The following is an 18,962-nucleotide window of genomic DNA, read 5'->3' as shown; positions in this document are numbered from 1 at the left end:
TTAGATGCTCAGCTTGACCTAAAGCTGCCTTAAGAGCGGTGCTCCCTGGGGTAACTGTTTAAATCGTTGCAGATTGTTGGAAGCCTAACTCTACTGTGCATATGTTTATACAGTTGCTTAACTAGGCATGTACTAGAGTCCTTTGAGAGGTTTTTCTCTAAATTTTATTATAAACTAATTAACCAATTTAAATTGTTTGCTTGCTAAAGCACTGGGTTTTAAAAGTAAAGAACTTTCATTAAGCTTGGGTTAATATCATTGCCTTCTATTTTGTGCTGGAAAAGCTCCCCCCCCTCCCCCCCCTTTTTTTCAATGAATGAATGTTATCTGTGCCTAGTAGAAACAAGGCAGGTACTGTGGAAACACAATTGCAGTGAGAAGCAATAGGTACCATCCTAAATAGAGGCACTTCCCTGTTCCCCTCCCCCTTACCTCTGCAATTAACTACAGCACCATTGTGATGACTTGGCAGATTATGGTAACCCTGAAATAATAATACCATATATTGTAAACAACAGGGCATTCCTGTCCAGAGCAGACAGTAGAGCTTCAAAGCAAGGGAAAAGACAAATACTGTGCTATTGAAGGCCATAACCTTCCACCCTTTAAAAAAGGATCTAATCTTAAAAAATAATAGGGTAAAAGCCAACTAAATGAGGGTGGTAAAGCTGAAAACAGGGTGTTCTTTATTTAACTGTTAGAGTGCTGGTCTTTCCCAAAACATAAACTAAATGAATGTTACGGCAAAGTCCAAGTATCCATTATATCCAAAGGGTTAAAGAGGCAGAACTAACAAAGAGAGAAGACTGAAGGATATTTTGGTTCCAAAGTCAAGTTATCAGCTACTGCATCTTATGTAAAGGTAACTTAGGAGTGCAGGACAACTTGAGGTTTCTTTATTGGGAGAGGCATTGATAAGACTTCCTATTTCATGTTTTGATTAACATCAATAAACAGATGCAAGGGTTTTTGTAGTAAAATTCCTATGAGAGTGAATCCTCTGGAGTGATTGAGTCATTCTGCTGAATGTGTGGTAATGAAGGGGTTTTGGGGGGTCTTCTACCCAGCATGGTAATGGGGACCCAGCACAATTAAGCAAATGAATTCTGAAACCAGTATGGGAGTAGCACATTCAGTATCTTAAAAGATTGGGCCTCCTCATTTGCCTAGGACATGCATTTTGTATAAGTGTTGATTTGAGTATCTAATCTGAAACATTTTAACCTAGGGAACCACGACAAAACTGAAAATTTACCCTGTGACTGTCAGCAGTCACATCTTTATAGCTGTCTGTGTCTGTATCTACACAATTTATTTATGTTATATATATATATATGGTGGAAATAGGTATAAAAATATATTTTAAATGGGGTCTGTATTTCTTCTACTGGAGAAGATACACTATAAGAACTGGTTTTCAAATGCAGATGTGTCTGAACATGTTTGTCCCATTTATCCTCCCAGAATTAGCATCTGAGCATATCAATGCCCATGCTTAAGCATTAGACTCTCTTTTCTTTGTCTGTTACAAAAACAGAGAGAATTTAGTGTTACCCGGGGCAAATTTTGCATTATTATTAAAAAAAAAAAAAATCTTAAATACTATTTTGGTGTTAGAATCCTGGGCTGGATCCACAGTATCTCCTGCCTGAGATGCGAAACAAGATGATCTAAATTCTTTCCACTCCAGGTAGAGCAATGTCACATACAGAGAAAGGATAGCGATTGCAAACAATTCACAAGCAGGAAGAGAAATAGCATTCTTGGGGATCTGCAGCTGCTGTTGTGGGTAGTGGAATTTCTATGTTAAAGTCAAGTCTGCCACAGAATGTCTCAGATTTATTTTTTTTTTAATTGTCTGCCTTTTAGTGTCAGCAGATGCACTTTGCTTTGTGAGTAAGTAGATGATGACCTTTACCTCTGAACCCTATGATATGTACTTCATAATAACTGGTTGGACTACTTTGACAAATTATTAAATTGTCAGGATGCTGTTTGCAGCACAGTCCATTTTTAGAAAGCAGATAGTCAGCTGTTTGGCATTATGTTGGGTAGAAGAGTACCAGACAAGAAGGGCAGATTGCTTTGTAAGCTATAAAATGTCAGTCAGTAAATACTCAAAGGTCTGGTTTAAGTGAAGAAAGAGTAAATACTATGGCAATTTCTATCCATGCATTGGATAATTTACCATAAGCAGGGAACAAACTGTAGCAGCAAGCAAGCCACAATAATACAGGTCTGCGATTTGCTTGCTGCGATGTATAATGCCCGGATGTATATTCCATGTTATTAAGCAGATGAGACTTTGATAAGTAGTGATGTGCTGTTTGCTTAATAAGCAGATTATTTGGCTTACATTTCTTCTTTATTATTATTTGGATGTGCATTTCTCTTTATCATGAGAAACAAAACATTCTCCTTGTGCTGTAACAAACAAATTTGGTTTGTGTAAAGAGAGAATGGATTGTAGCCCTGTGTGCGTGTAATCTATAGTCGTGTATTTTGCAAATATCTGTGTAGAAAACTTTTTTCATTGCCTGAGGTGGCAAGCAAAGAGCATCTAAATATATGAAATGTGTGAGAGCTTGTGTCTGCCTGCAAGGCTGCGGGTCTTGCTTTCCAAGGTGTTAATTCTGTAGCTCTTTGTGAATAGGTGACAGCTGGAATCTGGCAGTTGAGTTATTAAAAGTACAGCCTAATAAAAGACCTATGGCATTTGTTTGTATTGAACATCTCAAAATTTCTAGCTTCTTTGTCCATGAACTACAGCCGCAGCTCCTGTTTCGTATCTTGCCATTGCCATCACTTACCTCCCAATGCTGCTGTTGTCTGCCACTGCCTCCTTGCTTGATTTCCCTTGGCTGCACCTCCTGCCCTCCCCTCCATCCACACCCCAGCTTCTTAGACAACAGCATTTTGTGATGATATTTTGAAAACTCATCTTCAGTTGAAAACTTGAGGCTTGCATTATTCTCTGCCTCGTTTGAGCTCATCCAGTCCATCGCTGTTCCAAACAGAAGTGATAATTTTTTATTGTTGCTATATATTTTCCTAGGGATGCACGATTAAACAGTAAGTCTTCATGTGGCATACTGTTCTGTGTTACTCTGGGATACCTGTTAATCTTGACTGTGCCTGTAAATGTTATTTTTATGCTGAAAACAATAAATTTCTATAGTGATCACTTGTAACCATGGCAGTAGCATTTTAGGTTTTTGTGATCTTGCCTGGCAGAGGGGAGACTTGCTGACATATGCACCAAAAACCAGAACAAATGCCACAGGTAGGCACATCTTCACATTAAGGCAAACAAAGAACAGGACAAGGAAAATAAAGGGAGTTTTTTCCTAATTTTTTTTTTGTGAAATAAAAACTAATCTAACAGTGCTGCAATAGGGAAGGGAAGGGTGGCTCTTCAGTTACGGATTGAAATCTCAGCCTTTTTCTTCTGTACAACATCTCCAGATCTTTAAAAAGAAGGTGCTGTGTTGAAACAAAGTAATGATGCTGTGCATAGTGCTTCAGTAAAACTTATGTTTCCTTTGAAACTTGTCTCTGTGTGAGAACAGACATCTTTTATTTCAGTGTTTTGAAGGTGGTATTTGGTAGTGGGGTGAAATTGGATTGAATTACTTCACTGTATTGATACTACCAAAGCTGCAATCATTGGCCTCTTTGTTCAGAGGATTGAGAATTCCTGTATATAGTTTAAAGACTGGGATTACATGTAATTATTGTTAATGCTAATTGCGTGAGAGGCTCCATTAAATGCAAGCACTAGTCTATTCTCTTTAGCAGATGCACTCTGAAATAGAGTTTTGAGCTCTTTTTGGAGGGTGTTATTCTCTTGGTAGTGAAAAATAGAGAAAGATGTATTCACTTATTCAAGAGAATTATATCCACTTGTTTTTAAAACCAAAAAGTGTCCTGCACTGTCCACTTGTCTCATGCATTTCAGTGTGTCATTTTTCTTAATGATTGAATGGACAAGTATAAGCAGTTAAGATGACTCGCAAAATAGTAAGTAGTGAACTATCCGAAGTTTGCAATATACTATGAAGGAGTGTAAGTGGGGACCCTTGAACTCAAAGTTTATTTTGTTTTAGCTATATTATCATGTTGCAGTACATGCAAGAGATGTTGGAAGTGTGTTCTAAGCACTACTGTATTGTAACAAAGGACTAGAAAGATTTACCAGAGCAAATCAAAAAGGGGAAAATATAAACTGTATTGCAGAGAATGCAAGAAAGTGATTTTTGTGGCTGCGGTTGAAATATAAGTACTGTGAATGCTGACTGCCAAAATATGGGATTTATGGGAAATAAAGCCCTAAAATATTTTTCCCCTACCAAAAAGAGAGGGTGGTGGTAGGAGGAACCCCTCCAGAAACAGTGGATTTTTGTTATGTGTCTGGCTTCTCTTGAAGTTTTAAATGGCTTTCTGGTGCAATAAACAGTTCAATGTGAAGACAGAAAGGAAGACTAAGAAATAAATTAGGCTGCTTATTTTGAGAGAGATGCATACAGAGGATAGCAGTTTAAAAATGCATAGCAAAGTTCTGGGTTCAGTAACTCAGTTTCCAGGTGTCATTGCTGTAAGAAATAATAAATAAATCACATTATGTATATTAATAAAATGCAGATAATTGCACTGAAGATAAATTAGTAAAGCATGTTCTGAGATTAATTTTTTTTTTTGAAGCCACAACGTTGCATGTCCTTTGGCTTCAGTGTTGGACCTATTGCACTTGCTGATATGAAGCAGGGAATTCTGGGTGCTGCAGTGATTCAGATTCACTTTCCATCTTGTCGTGGTTTAACCCCAGCCAGCAACGAAGCACCACGCAGCCGCTCACTCACTCCCCCCCATCCAGTGGGATGGTGGAGAAAATCGGGAAAAGAAGTTAAACCCGTGGATTGAGATAAGAACGGTTTAATAGAACAGAAAAGAAGAAACTAATAATGATAATGATAACACTAATAAAATGACAACAGCAGTAATGAAAGGATTGGAATGTACAAATGATGCGCAGGGCCATTGGTCACCACCTGCAGATCAACACCCAGCCAGTCCCCAAGCAGTGATCCCCCACCCCCACTCCCTCTAGTTTGTACACTAGATGTGGCGTCACACAGTATATGGAATACCCCTTTGGTCAGTTTGGGTCAGGTGCCCTGGCTGTGTCCCCTCCCAACTTCTTGTGCCCCTCCAACTTTCTCGCTGGCTGGGCATGAGAAGCTGAAAAATCCTTGACTTTAGTCTAAACACTACTGAGCAACAACTGAAAACATCAGTGTTATCAACATTCTTCTCATACTGAACCCAAAACATAACACCATACCAGCTACTAGGAAGACAATTAACTCTATCCCAGCTGAAACCAGGACACATCTTTATTACAGGCAATATCAGACTGTTGTCTTCTACTGCCTTGGTCTGAGAATTTAATTAAGCATGTGCTTAGACTTGAGCATAGACTGAAGCAGGATTTTTTTTAATTTTCTTTTCTCCTCACCAGTTCTTTCTCAGGTCATTTATTTTCTTTGCAGTCTACTCAGGTAGTTATGAAAAAGCATGATGTTCACAAGCCATGAACAGTTACAAAATAGCTGCAAAGTGTCATTCCAAGCTCACTCTGGATCTTGTGTGTAATAAACTTAAATCACGATTCAGTCACAAGCAGAAAAGATTCAAAGTTCAGTTAATATAATTGACATCAACCAGTTTTAACCTTTGACATCATCCACATGAATTTTTGCAGCCTTGTCCAGTAAATCCAGATGAAAATACTATGTATTTTGCCGTTGTCTTTATTGGACAGTATTGAAAAAAGCATCCAAGTGACAGTTCTTTCCACTGAGCCTCTCCTTAAGAGTTTGTGAACTAGGAAAAAAAAAAATAGTTTTCAAGTCTGGATCAGCACAGCACTTAGATTTTAATGACATCCTCAGCTTCTGAGTGGAGCTAATTAGTTTGGGCTGAGGGTTGCTCCCCTGTTTCACATCCACCTTCCAGCCTGCTAATGGAAATCCCTCTGTATGGCACTGCCTTGCGAGTGTAGATGTTACACTGCTTTCAGTGCCTTGCCTTGGTTGCTGTAAAATAGCGTGTTCTGTAAGAGTTTTATTGAGTATTTTTTCATAGGTGGAAAAAAAACCCCTAGACTGTCTAAAAGGTGGGCCTTCATGTGAGACATGTGAAGGACACACAGTCATTTTGGGTGGGGCTGAAGTGGCAAGATACGCTTGAGTGAGAGGTTTGATGTCTGCAGCATGCTTCACGCAAAAGTTTGATAGACTGACTTTCCTAGATAGTGACCGCTTTAAACTTTTGGACAAAATACTTGTCTTCTGGTGCCATCTTGTGGCTTTAGGAGAGAGAGGCAGTCTGTAATTACTGTTAAAAATGCCTTATTTTGTTAAAAGATGTTACTTTAAACAACTAGTGTCTTACATTTGACATATTTATGCAAATATGGGAAACCATGTATAAAAAAGCATGTACAGCTCGATCTTAGGTAGGAAATATTAGCAACATAGATACTTGATTTAGGTTTTAGCATGGTAAAAGTCCTTGTAGGTAGCAGTTTTACACCTCTAAATGGTCATCCTGCACTCGTGTGAGCTCAGGTTCAGGTTGAGCAAGTGTCTGTATGTGGGTGTGCTCATGCAAAAGTTGGCAGGACTGGTACCTTAGAGTATAATTTTCGTAGATGCGTTATCTTCTTACTTAGGTATCCCTCCAAGCACTGCACTTTGTAACGCTTAAAATGATTCCACATTATAATCCTATCAAATAACTTCCTGAAACTATACAGGAACCAGTAAAAGAGCTGGACTGTTGTGCAAACTGTCTGCATGTAGTTGGGTTTTTCTTTGCTGCTGCAAAGCATTTCATAACATCTCCTATGCATTCAGATATTCTAAAATACCTTCCTTATTTGCAAAATCCAGGATTCCCAATCACACAGATTTTACAATCAGCACCACTTGTGGTCCAGTGTAGTTTGCGTATGTGGGACTAACACGCAGAATCTCTAGAGCCCTGTGGAAGGCCATGTAGTTCCACGTGGAGCCAAGCAAAAGATCACAGGCTTGGGGCTCTTCAACAGTTTTCTTTGACCACCTGTGTTTTAGAGGGAAGCAGCATCTTATCAGGAGATCAGTGGATAGGTATGAGGTGGCCTGGTTTCTTTACCAGCTTTCTAAAGCATTGTCACCAGTCCTGTAGGCTTAGGTTCTCAAATGGCTTAATTTCTTTATCCTTAAAATGGAAATAATTATGCTTACCGTTCTTTGGAGAAACTTGATGGAAGGTCTGCTTATTAATATTATTATTAAAGTAACTTGAATGCTGTAGTATACAAGATTCTCAATGTATATGTACTATATGAAAATGTTTGATTGTATTTGCTTTTGTTTTATGATAGATGTGTATTTTTCCTTGCCCTTGAATCCAAGCAGAGTAAGGAATAATGAAGCAAAAAATATCTCCCATGTTTACATACAGCACTGCGTCACAGAAATATTTCTTGTTGTACTTCTTCATAGTTGCTGTTATATGAGAGAGGTTGGATGAATAGATGGAAGCCTTCAGTTTTACATGAAGGGGAAGGAAATATAAGAAATGTGAAATGGAGAGGACACTTAATTGCTTGGGCCAATAACATGGTAAGTATTTGTCATCTCTGTTACATGAACAAAAATACCTGATATTTGAAATGTTTTGATGTTAATTGCCAAAATATTCCACTGAAAAATGGTACATTTGAAGAATTGAGTATAAAAGGCTTTGAAAGATATGTTTTAGATCCCATTTCTTGGTGGACATTTCTTCTGGATTTTCCTGCTGGCGAGTTAGTGTTCTCTATATGGTTGCCACTTCTGAAGAAATTAAGAAAAGTAGCTCTACATACCACTGTTGGGGATGATCACTACTGTACACTATTGTATAGCAGAGTTTTGAGCAGTGCAATTTATTGAAGCAAACTGTCTGAGGAAGGAATACCAATGTAACTCTTTATAAAATTAATAGAACGTCTCCACCACCTGCCACCCCCCCAAATAAAACCCCAAACCTGTCTGGATTTTGTAATTTGTACTGAAGTGACATTATATGCACTTCTAATGTTGCAGATTATAAAAAAAATGACATTTTGGTAGGCCACTAGAAAAGGCTAGACTTAGGAGAAAATGGCCTTTTTTGTTCTAAGTGTAATTCATATTTTAAAGGGAACCATTGCTTTCATGCTGAGTGTTGCATTTCACCTGTCACTGTATATCTAATTGATGGGTCAAGGTCTATGTTTTAAAGCTCAGCAGTGAGGGATATGTTTTTAAGTGTGTATCATGTCTACATTCCAAAGTCTTATTTTAAAATATGTGGTGAAAGTACTTCTGGAACACTAGCTTTTTTTCCTTCTATTGTTTTTCCTTCCTGAAGGTAAGCATTTATTAAAATATTTTAAAGCCATTGTTCTTTTATTCATTTCAAAACCAGTTTGATATGAAATTATTAGAGATGGACTTTTGTTTATTTGCTCCCCTTTAATAGCTGCATTAGAATTGAAACTTCAGTGAGTGCTTGGTCGACGTAACATTAGCTTTTTTGAAGGTTTTGTTCTTTTCAGAGCCATAAAATTAAAATACATATTCTAGGTGAATCTGCTGGGAATGGATAGGACAGTTGAGAAGAGCTATCCCTAGAGATGATGAGCCACATCAGAACACAGAATACTAATAAAATGTTGAGAGCCATCTGTCAGAGACAAAAAGCCATGGTCAGGGCCTATCTTTCAATGAAAAATGAAATGACACTTGCCCTCCAAAAGATTAATATATTTGGTTATTGGCCTTTCCCTTCCCCCTTTACCTTTTTAAAAATTTCTTCATCGTCGAGCAAGGTTTTGTGTTTCATTTTTTTCTTTCAAAGTCAGAGAAAATCTTTTATAGCCTTGCTTCTTACTGTCTGTGCGGGGTTACCCAGTTTTTATTTTCTTACGCCTTTTTTGTTTTGGCACACTGTATGTGACCTTGTTAGACATTGGATATTCTCAGGTTATTTAGGCAAGGTCTAATTCTGCTTTTCAGATGCTCAGATAACCCATGTTTGCTGCTGTGCCCTCTTCTCCTTCCTTCATGGCCAAGAGTGTAAGTTTTACAGACTGAGACACCTGAGGACCAAATCCTTAGAGGCATTTGGCTGCCTGACTCCCATTTGAACAAGTTTTCAGCTCCTTCTTGATAGGAAGTTGACTCTGGAAGTCCTTTCAGTTCATGATGCAAATGGCATACTTATAACTATAGGGGATTCTATGCTATTGGTTTGAAAGGCACTTTAAACATAAGCTAGTCTATGTCATATAGGATTTGCTGCCTTGTAGAAAAACAGTGTGATATGGGTCACTTTTATCTGAAAATCATCCTTGATGACAAAGTGGTAAGATTAATAAAAGACAATTTTATTAAAATGCAGTTCAAGCAAGACTGCACATTTTATCAGATGAGCTTAGAAAACACAAAGCATAAACTCCGTGTTTATGTTACCCAGAGATCTGGGCTCTGTACGTTGCAGGTGCTATGTGCAAGTTTTTTTCTGAAACCTTGATGACTGTTAACCAAAGAGATGCCAATAGTATGTTCCATGCTTACAGCTGTTCAGTGACAAAGATCACTGAAAAAAAGAAGCCAGCCTACCCCCATACCACTTACTGCTCCTTGTGATTTAAAAACAAAAAACCCAACCAAACAAAAAAAGGCTAAACCTGGCTTAGACTATGACCCCCATGTTTAGACTCTTTGACTTACAAACAGCTGGTGACGTAGAAACTCATGGTGCGGGGCGGGAACAGAAACAGGCAGGGCAATCTTTTAAATCAGTTTTGTCAGTAGAAAAATCCTAACATGGAATGGCATCCTGGACGCTGACCTTTCAAGGTCCCTTCCATCCCCTTTTCTGTGATCATGAGAGTTGTTCTTTAAGCTCACTGAGCAGAAAAGAAATATGTACTAAAATACTTTGTTTCATTTTGGGGACTTTTGGTTTTAAATTGCTAAGAACAAGTCATTACTTAACATGAAATTAATCTCTATTTTGCTATTAGAAAGGTTATAGCTCACCTTGTCTAAATGGCATGGAAAAAATCTGATTAATGACTCTTCCTCCCCCACCCCACCCCCCCAAAATTACTTTAAGCTTCCTTTCTTTAAAATTCTTGTTCTATTAGTTTAGGGGGTTCCCTTAGGAGGCAGTGAAAAATCACAACATACAAAACCAAGCGTCATTTAAATGTGCTTGCTTTTCTGTTTTAATGTAAGAGTAGAAATGCATTTCTGGAGAAGTACAGATTGGCTTCATTTGTCTTAATGAGCTGTTGCTTCACCCCTTTTCTTTTTCTGAGGTGGAAATTTCTGCTTCTCTGCAGGGGCTGTTGTGGAAGAGCTGGGATATTTTCATTTCTCCAGTAGTAGCACCAGCCCAAGAATCTGAACTAGTTCATGACTGGAGTTGCTAATCTGTCACACATTCACTTATTATATCTTTTCATTTGACATGTGAATTTAAAATATCTAACTTACTCTAATCACTTTGTTCCTTCTGTCACCCCCTGGGTTAGATGGGTCTTTGTATCAACAGCTTTTTCTGTTGGCACACTCAGCCTACCCTGAAATTTATGCCATAAACTGCTATGACTGCCTTAGCATACAAAATAATACGGGATGTGGTGAGTAGGAGTTTGTCATACTGAATAAAGTTCTCTTGTATTTAAACTTTCAGGGCGTGAAGATACTTGACATGATCTCCAAGCAAAGAATTACCAATGTGCCTCGAGACGACATAAGCCTTCGCCCAGATATGTATCCCTGCAGCCTTTGCTGGAAGGATAATTTAACGCTGATTATTGGCTGGGGAAATTCAGTAAAGGTGCAATTACCTGTCTTTGTAATAAATGCTTGCTGTTATCACAGACAAACAGAGGATTATTTCTGAAAAGAAAAGACAATCGAAAAAAATAGAATTTGGTTTGACTACAGTGTGCAAAACTCCTGCTGCCATAGAAATGTCATTGGACTGACCCTCATGAGGAGAAGGAGTGATAGACACCCAGCGGTCAGACAGATCTCTGTGTGTGAGCACGCAGCGAATGTAATCCTCAGGGACACTTCTCTGTGCCTTGGAGAGATATTTCCTCTTTTGAAAGCTTTTAGTGGGCTGTTGAATTCATTTCTTTTGATTAGCATTAAGGAAGAACAACTTACCATAAGGTATTTTTGGAGGGGATTGTTTTGGGGGCTGAGGAGGTTGTGACTGCTAGAACAGCCACATGATTTCAGTCAACCATAGAAAAAAAAAGACGTGGGGGGACAGGCTGCTTGGGGTTTTGTTCTGCTTTCAGCAGGCTACTAGCATTTAGAACTTGTGTGCTGCAGACTGACTATGATTTGCTCAGACCAGCACCTGACATGAGTTTGTTAGAAGCGTGTTAGCTGTTTTCTAATAACAGACTGCTACATCACTGCACAGTGGGAAATTAAAAGCGCTCAGTAGGAGTAGATGGAAAAGGAGGGTAGAATGAGGTAGGTGAAATGTAAAAAAGCTTTCGGAGCATTAAACTTAGAGTTTTACAAATGAGGAGGTTTGTCCTAAGTTTGGCATCTGTCTTCTCCCTTGTATCGTGCGTGCTTCACAACATTTGGGTATTTGCATTTCTTTATATGTACATACTCTCCTCCTGTTATTGGGAGTTGCAATAGCATATTCTTACTGAAATTGTAAGGTAATGAGACGCGAAGTGTGAGACGATACCAAAACCAAACTCACATATATACTACTATGAAGAAGTCATAGTGAGCAGATGTTTTCAGATTTCTCTCCTGTGTTCCATCTTCTTTCTCCTCTCCCAGCTTATTTATAAGGCTGTGGACTACAGCTACAACTTCCCTGTCTGGTTTTCTTCTTCAGTGATGCATTGTCAGTGTTTTACAGCCTGTGTTTTTCAAAACACAGAAATGCATGTCTGAGAATGCCTCAGTAAGAAAAGGAGTTTCGGGGAAAAGTTAGTATCATTTTAGGAATTACAGTTTGTTCATCATAATGATCCAAATCTCTGCTCCTAGATTTGCTCAGTAAAAGAACGGCATGCCAGTGAAATGCGTGACCTTCCAAACCGCTATGTGGAAATAGGTATGATTGTACCAACGGGCACTTTTTCAAAATTATAAAAGCTTTAAAGGTCTGTTTTCGCATTCTAGCCTGAAAAAGCTGTTACAGTTCAGAGGCAATATGTAGTCATAATATAAATGTCTCCTCATTTTTAGTTGATGAGGTTGTCATAATATCCTGCTGCATAGTTTGTTGGTTTGTGGGTTTTTTTTATTTGTAGAGAGTCTTAAATTCTGTGATCATCTAAAATCAGAGACTCTTGTGTGAACAGTGGATGTCTTAACTTTCCCTTCATGCAGATTCCTACAGAGAACTTTATTTTTTATCTTGGTTAAATCATGATCAGTGTAGTGGTAAGGAGAAAATAGATGCTACTTTATTTGATTATGTGTTGTTTGACTACACTGCTCATAAATTTTTTCTCTTTTTTTTTAAGTATCTCTTTGGTATAGTGCTAGAAAATTGATTTGAATTTTTTTTTTGTTGCCTTTTTTGCTTCTGCGTTTTATATTCTCCTTTGCTTTCTTATTTGTCTAGCTTAGGTGATGTGAATAAATTTCATTGTGTGTATTAAGTAAAGTGTAAAGTGGAATTCAAAGGAAATTTGTAGGGGAAGAGGGGATGTAAACAAAAAGTCACAACTGTCCCCAGAAGCTTCTTCTGGGGAAAGGAAATACCTGTGAAAACGTAGTGCTGGAAAGATAAACAGGCCCTCTGGGACTCTGCAGACCAGAGTGGACAATAGTTTGTAAACTTTGGTGTTTCCTTGTCTTGACTGTAATGACATGAGATTGTAGACAAGAGTGTTCAGGCAAGATCCTGACTCATGTCAGGTTACAATGATGCATGGCATAGGTGTATACTCTGCTTTCTGATTTCAGGAAAGAACTGTTTTAAAATAGCTTCTGAAAATCAACTAGGAGACTTTTTAAACTCTGTAGGAACTCTGGATACTGAGAGATGGTGGCATGCCTGACAATTAACTGAGACCTGGAAGCTATTTGTTGTTTAAGATTACATAGTCCCAACAGAATAATTAACTCTGGAATTCTAGGATATTTGAGAGAATTTTGTCAAGAAGTTCATTCTGAAGTTTTAGCCTGAGACCTTTTATATAATCTTTTCTGTACCTGTAAGTAGCTTTTAGAAAATAATTAAATGGGGTTGTTTACATAGTGACAAGTGAACAGAGGCAACTTCTACTTCAGCTATAATGTGTCTGCATGGAGGGAGCTTCTCGTACGTGACTGTCTATTGGAACTTCATTTAAAAAAAAAAAAAAAGCTGTCATCAAACTATTTAGGTGCAGACCTGAAGGTCAGAGATTTTTGTGGAAGTAACTTTTTCATCTTGCAGTTTTTAGCCTAAAATCTTCTCTGTATGCTTGAGGACTGGTATTTTATCTCACTTAACCTGTTAACAGCGTGCTTGAGATTTGTGTTTCTGGTTTCAGGTCAAAGCACTGAAACAGGTCTGCCAAATGCTGTCAGCAGCACTCATTGGAACATGCGTATTTGGGAGGGAAAAGAGGGAAACGTTATTTGTTCAAGCCTCAAAATAAATTACAACACCTTTTGATGTAGTCACATAGAAAGTGTTCTGGAGAGCTCTGTGTCATGCCATAGTATCTATTTCAATTTTATTTCAGCTTTACTTTTCAAAGGCATAGCTGGAAGGCCTGATATTATTAATGGGCAGACCAGCAACCAGTATAGTTTTTTGCAAGACGATTAATATCCTAAGTGGATGAATAAGTTGATAGACTTTCAGAATGCAAAGAATTTATACAAGGCAAGAATATCCTTCAGTGGCAGGATAGCTGAATATCTTTCAGGTGTTTTGACTCATAAGATCTTGGTAACATACTTACATGAAACCCGTAACACAGTCTAATTTTTGTCATGTTCAGTGGTGTGGGTTTTTTGGTTCCCCTGCCCCCCACTTTTACAATTTTGCACCTGGAATGAAACCCAGAAGTGAAGTAGGAGACTTCATAGTCGCTTCTCTGCTCATCAGGGTAATGCATGTGAACTCTATGGTAATACAGTGTTTTCTCATGTCTCAACAGTTTCACATTTATGCTCTTTTAGAGCCATTCTGAGGGCCTCAGAGTTCCACAATAGTATCATAGTAAACTGTGATGGCATTAGTAGATCATGTATGTTTCTTCAGTGGTTTGCAGCCCAGTGAATAAGGAAACAGAGCATTCCTGCATTGCAAGTTCAGTACATAGGACCCTGTGTAACAAGGTCCTCCTCATCTTCTGATTCTGTCTTGACACATAGCTATACTTACTCTGAGGCAGGAAATAAATACAGTGTCTACTGTGATGCTAAACCCGATGGCCCATAATGAGGGAAAGTAACACCATTGTACTGTTCTAGCTGTTTTAAAGAAGATAATGCTGTGATTACCTGTAAGAGAAATTAGATTAATTATACAGGTCTCATGCACTGAGATCTGCGTGGCATTGCTGATTTTATTTACATCTTTCAGTATATTAATGGTGCTTTTCTTCAGTGATCTTTTCCATTGTCTCTGGTTATGTTACAGTTCATTGCCTCCATGGGTCTTAATTCAGTATTGAAGATAAACTCCAGTGAAATGTTTCTATTTAGGTTTAAATGTATGTTAGCTGAGCAGATCCTATCAGTTTAGCTCTGTCAGCTACTGCTGTGAAGTAGTGTATTGATTAGAAAGTATTGGTATTGAATTACAGGCTTAACATGGACTAAATGCTGTTGTGATCCTTCTTAAAGAGTGCTTGACCTCTGTACTTGCTCCTGATGCGTGTACAAAAGCTGTAATGCTGGACAACTTCGGGTCTGAACAGGGAACCCTTCCTCAACAGGACCCCGTGAGAAGGCTGGTTGCTAAAGAACTAATTAGCACTTACAGTTAATATGATGCCTTTTCAAAGTGAAACGGGGCATCTAGTCTTTGATAGCCTTGTCAGGTAGCTTGGGATTTTATATACTTTTGTGGAGAAGTACTTCATCTCTGCTTCAGTTACTCAGGTTGTTAATGGTAGTGGAAAATAGAGATTAACACTGGAAGTCAGTAGAAGACTTGAAGTCTATTAGACTTCCTATTCAATTTATTTTAGCCCAAATTTTATCTGAGGAATCTCAGCTTAATTCCAGGTGCCAACCAGCCAGCAATGCCTCTTGAGAACTTGTCTCCCTTCTGCATTCCCCCAAATTCCCCACAAAGTAGAATTCTGGTTTGAAAATTACATGTTTTGTGGATATGCTTGTAGCAACACATCTCTATGTTTTGTGAGGGAATAGCTGTGTAACTGCATGGCAAGTTACCACCAAGCATTGAGATTGCACATTTTTATCTGAAAAGAAAACATGGGAATATTTATTTTTTGGTTTGTAAAGTGAGATACTGGAATCTATCATACCAGCATTTTTCTCTTTATATAGACAGGAACCTAAAGCTTAATTAATGAGTGTGATGATGATGAGCAGGAAATTAATTGTGACTAAATGTCATCATCTTTATATGCTGATTTATGCAAACATTTCATTGGAGCATGCCTGCTACACCCTGAGAAGCAAATTGCCAAAAAAAAAAAAGGCAGAGGGGGGGAGCCCAACCCATTTATATAGCTGATTCCACTTAGACTTTTTCTCACCTCGTTTTGCCAGAAGCCAAACTGATAATTTATAAATTTCTTGATAAAATTAGTCATGACTATCAGACTGCTGAATATTTTCCCCGTTAGTTAAGTTTTCTCAGTTCAACATGTAATGGAAAAAAGATTTTTTCAGAAAATCAACTTTGAAGCTTTGAAACTTAAGCTCTTGACTTTCCAGTTGTCATCAAGGATTCTGCGGGATTTCCTTAAAGGTTGCATGTGTCTGTAGCTAGAGAGTTGTACAGGGAATTGCCGTATTTCTAAAGATGATTTTTATTGCTGTGTGAGATGGAATAGGGGTAAGACAATTCAAGCACCATGGTAGCACTTCTATTACACAAAATATGACTGCAGGTAAAACAGCAAATTGTAACACTGCTTACAGTAGACAAAACATTTTTCTAATTTAATTGAAAGAGTAGACCTCACCAGCTGGATGATACTAGCATGATGAGGTAGTGGGCTTTTTTCCTGATGTTTCTGATTAGTGTAATACTATAATTGAGAGAAATTGTTTTGTTTTGGTAGCGAAATTCTTGCTAGTTTCCATTCTGTGCTGGTAGCAAGTAGTAAGGCAACAGCTTTCAGTGACAGAGGCTTTACAGAGTTTTGATTTTAAGCCTAGGTGGGTTTTTTTGTTGTTCAGTGATCATATTCAATTAACAGTATCTTTTTTCATTGCCCTGCTTTGCTTTAATGAAAATGCTCATCCTCTTTGCTGTGTGGCTTTCAAAGTTATATAGAGAATGATTGATTAATGGTTGCTAAATTTTCTCTAAAGCTTTTCTGAACGTTCAACATTTGAACAAAAATAAATATGAATATGACTTTTCCAAGCATTTTGATTATAAATAAATAGTAGAGGGTGTCAATTCCAAGTTTGGAAGCATCAGTTTTTGCTAATTCTTGATGTATAGGACCCACCATTGATTTTTAGTCTTACCCTACTGCTCTTCCTACTGAAATTCAAGGAAAAAGTCAATTAAAATGCCATCACAATATATACATGATTAGGTAAATAGTTGCTTGATTTCACATATAGTAGTACAGGTAGAAAATTTGCAGGGAGTTCTGAGGATATTCAAGCCCAAATAAAGGACCTTCATGTGGGTTACTTCAGTGCTCCTCCCCAGAAGTTTACAGTTCCTTTTGAGTCACAGTTGACATTTCTTTAACTGAGCACATCCTGAGCTTTCTGCTCAGGCTTCTTGTCAGAGGTAGGTCTGCCCTGGAAATTTGAGTATATGAAGGCTGTTATGGAGTCGTATGGGAGATAGAAACCATTTTTTAGGAAATACTTAAATGCTGGGGCAGGTGTTCGAATATGAAGATTTTCAGAGAAAAATATGAATGTTAAAAAAATATGAGATTTGTATTTTCTTCAAGGATTAGTTGGGTAGTACTAAAGTAAGTACCTAAAAGTAAGAATATTCTTTTATTTCAATAAAAATATACCATGTATATATATTTATGCTTTGTGATTTGCTTCTATCCATCTAAAGACAGCTTAAGTGATACTTATATGGGACCTTTTCTGGTCCTCTAGCTGGAACTGAATGCACATATTGTGGAAAAAAGAAAAAAAAAGGTCTTTTTATATTTTATATACAATGCAACTGCATGCACATGATCTTACCTAATCAAAAAATGCAATTTTGTATTATATTTTGTTTTGCATAAATAACCTAGTTCAGTAAAAGCAGTGGGGGTGGAGATACTGTCTTGAAAACACTGAAGGCTATGCTGTGTTGTTGCCTACAGCAATGACTGCAAATTTTGCAGATGTACCTGAAGTAGAAGGTTAAAAGGTAATTTGGGAATGTGTAGTGACATCACCCCAGCAGCTAACAATGCACCAGAGTTCTGGGTAAGCTTGGCCAGTTCATGGTGCTTTGTGGCTCTGCTGATGTTGATACATGATTGGGCTACCTGAAAATTAGCTTGTGTGTTGGCTTTTCAATTTCTTTCATATATTATATGGAATTAAAAAAAAAACAAACAAAATCCTTCTTTTTTTCCACACATTAAGTTTCATGTTAATTCTCTGCATGCTAGTTCAGCTTCCTGCTTACTTTCCTAGAAGACAATGTTGAAACCTTGTCCCCATTGAAATCAATGGCAAAAACCTCTGACTGTAACCAGAATTTCACTCTATAAATCTGCAGTGGAAAAGCAGGGGCTGCTTTTTGAGATTTGATAAAACAAAATAGACTTCTTTTAGTTTCAATCCACCGTGTGTGTGTATATCTTGAAATTTCAAAGAAAGTTGCTTTATAGAGTTTGGGTAAATAATGTAGCTATATATTGTTTTATTTCTGTAATGCGATATATTTCATACATTTAATTTAATGAATAACAAAAAAGATGTACAGATTTCTTCTTTTTGCTTCCTGGTAATTTGTTTGACAGCTATACACAGATGCTGAACATGGAGTAGATCCACTGTCAGCATATCTTCCATCTTCTCTTATGACAGGCATAAACATGTATGACACATGGCCGTACCTCGGTCATTCCCATTTACTTCAATACTACGTTTGTTTTAATTGTTTTGGATTCTTTTCAAATTAACAGCATTTCTGCAATGCCTCTATCTTAGATTTTTTTTTTTCCCCCTTGACCACAACAAAGTATCCAGAGAGTAAGTCAAATTAACGTATTAGTGTTCTGTGCAGCTATAACTTCTGTAATCTTTTTCAGTAAGACTTTTTTGATTAGCTGCATCAAAGGTTTTTAGCAGGTCAAGAAGCACTGTCTATGCCAGCTATTCTTTGTTCAAGGCTGTAGCAGCAGAGCTAGAGCATTGTGTTTCAACAAGGCCTCTTGAGGAGGATGAGCTGAGAGAAAGCTGAAAGTGAAACCAAGGAAACTAAACTCTATTTAAAAACAAAACTTGAAGTGATGGTTTTTATTTATTTGTTTATTTTTTCTTGGAACACTACTACTGCTTGATCCTAAATACACCATTACGTGGACATTACAAACATTTTCACTGGCAAAGGAACTAAAGTTCCAGTGAAAGTCAAAGAAACACACGTGTTTTTTTTAAAACTGTCCCCATAGTCTTTATAAATGTACCATTCACCACACTGTTTTCCTGTCTAAATTCAAACCACAATATCTTACATGCCTATGAGAGCCTTCTCTTGTCACT

General features: G+C 37.7%; 1 protein-coding gene across 2 annotated transcripts in view; it reads left to right on the top strand.

Moving 5' to 3' along the window:
• Positions 1–18,962, top strand: part of VPS41 (VPS41 subunit of HOPS complex) — a 109,462-nt gene that overhangs the window by 51,886 nt on the left and 38,614 nt on the right. For both annotated transcript variants that reach the window (XM_075054181.1, XM_075054169.1), the window contains exons 8-10: positions 7,551–7,670; positions 10,777–10,923; positions 12,117–12,183. In XM_075054181.1, the coding sequence (XP_074910282.1) occupies positions 7,551–7,670; positions 10,777–10,923; positions 12,117–12,183 (334 nt within the window). The remainder of the gene's footprint in view (positions 1–7,550; positions 7,671–10,776; positions 10,924–12,116; positions 12,184–18,962) is intronic.

Source organism: Buteo buteo, chromosome 2 (assembly GCF_964188355.1).
Source record: "Buteo buteo chromosome 2, bButBut1.hap1.1, whole genome shotgun sequence".
In the NCBI taxonomy this organism is placed as follows: domain Eukaryota; kingdom Metazoa; phylum Chordata; class Aves; order Accipitriformes; family Accipitridae; genus Buteo; species Buteo buteo.
Note: the sequence above shows the minus strand (reverse complement) of the source record. Positions and strands in the feature narration are given on the sequence as shown.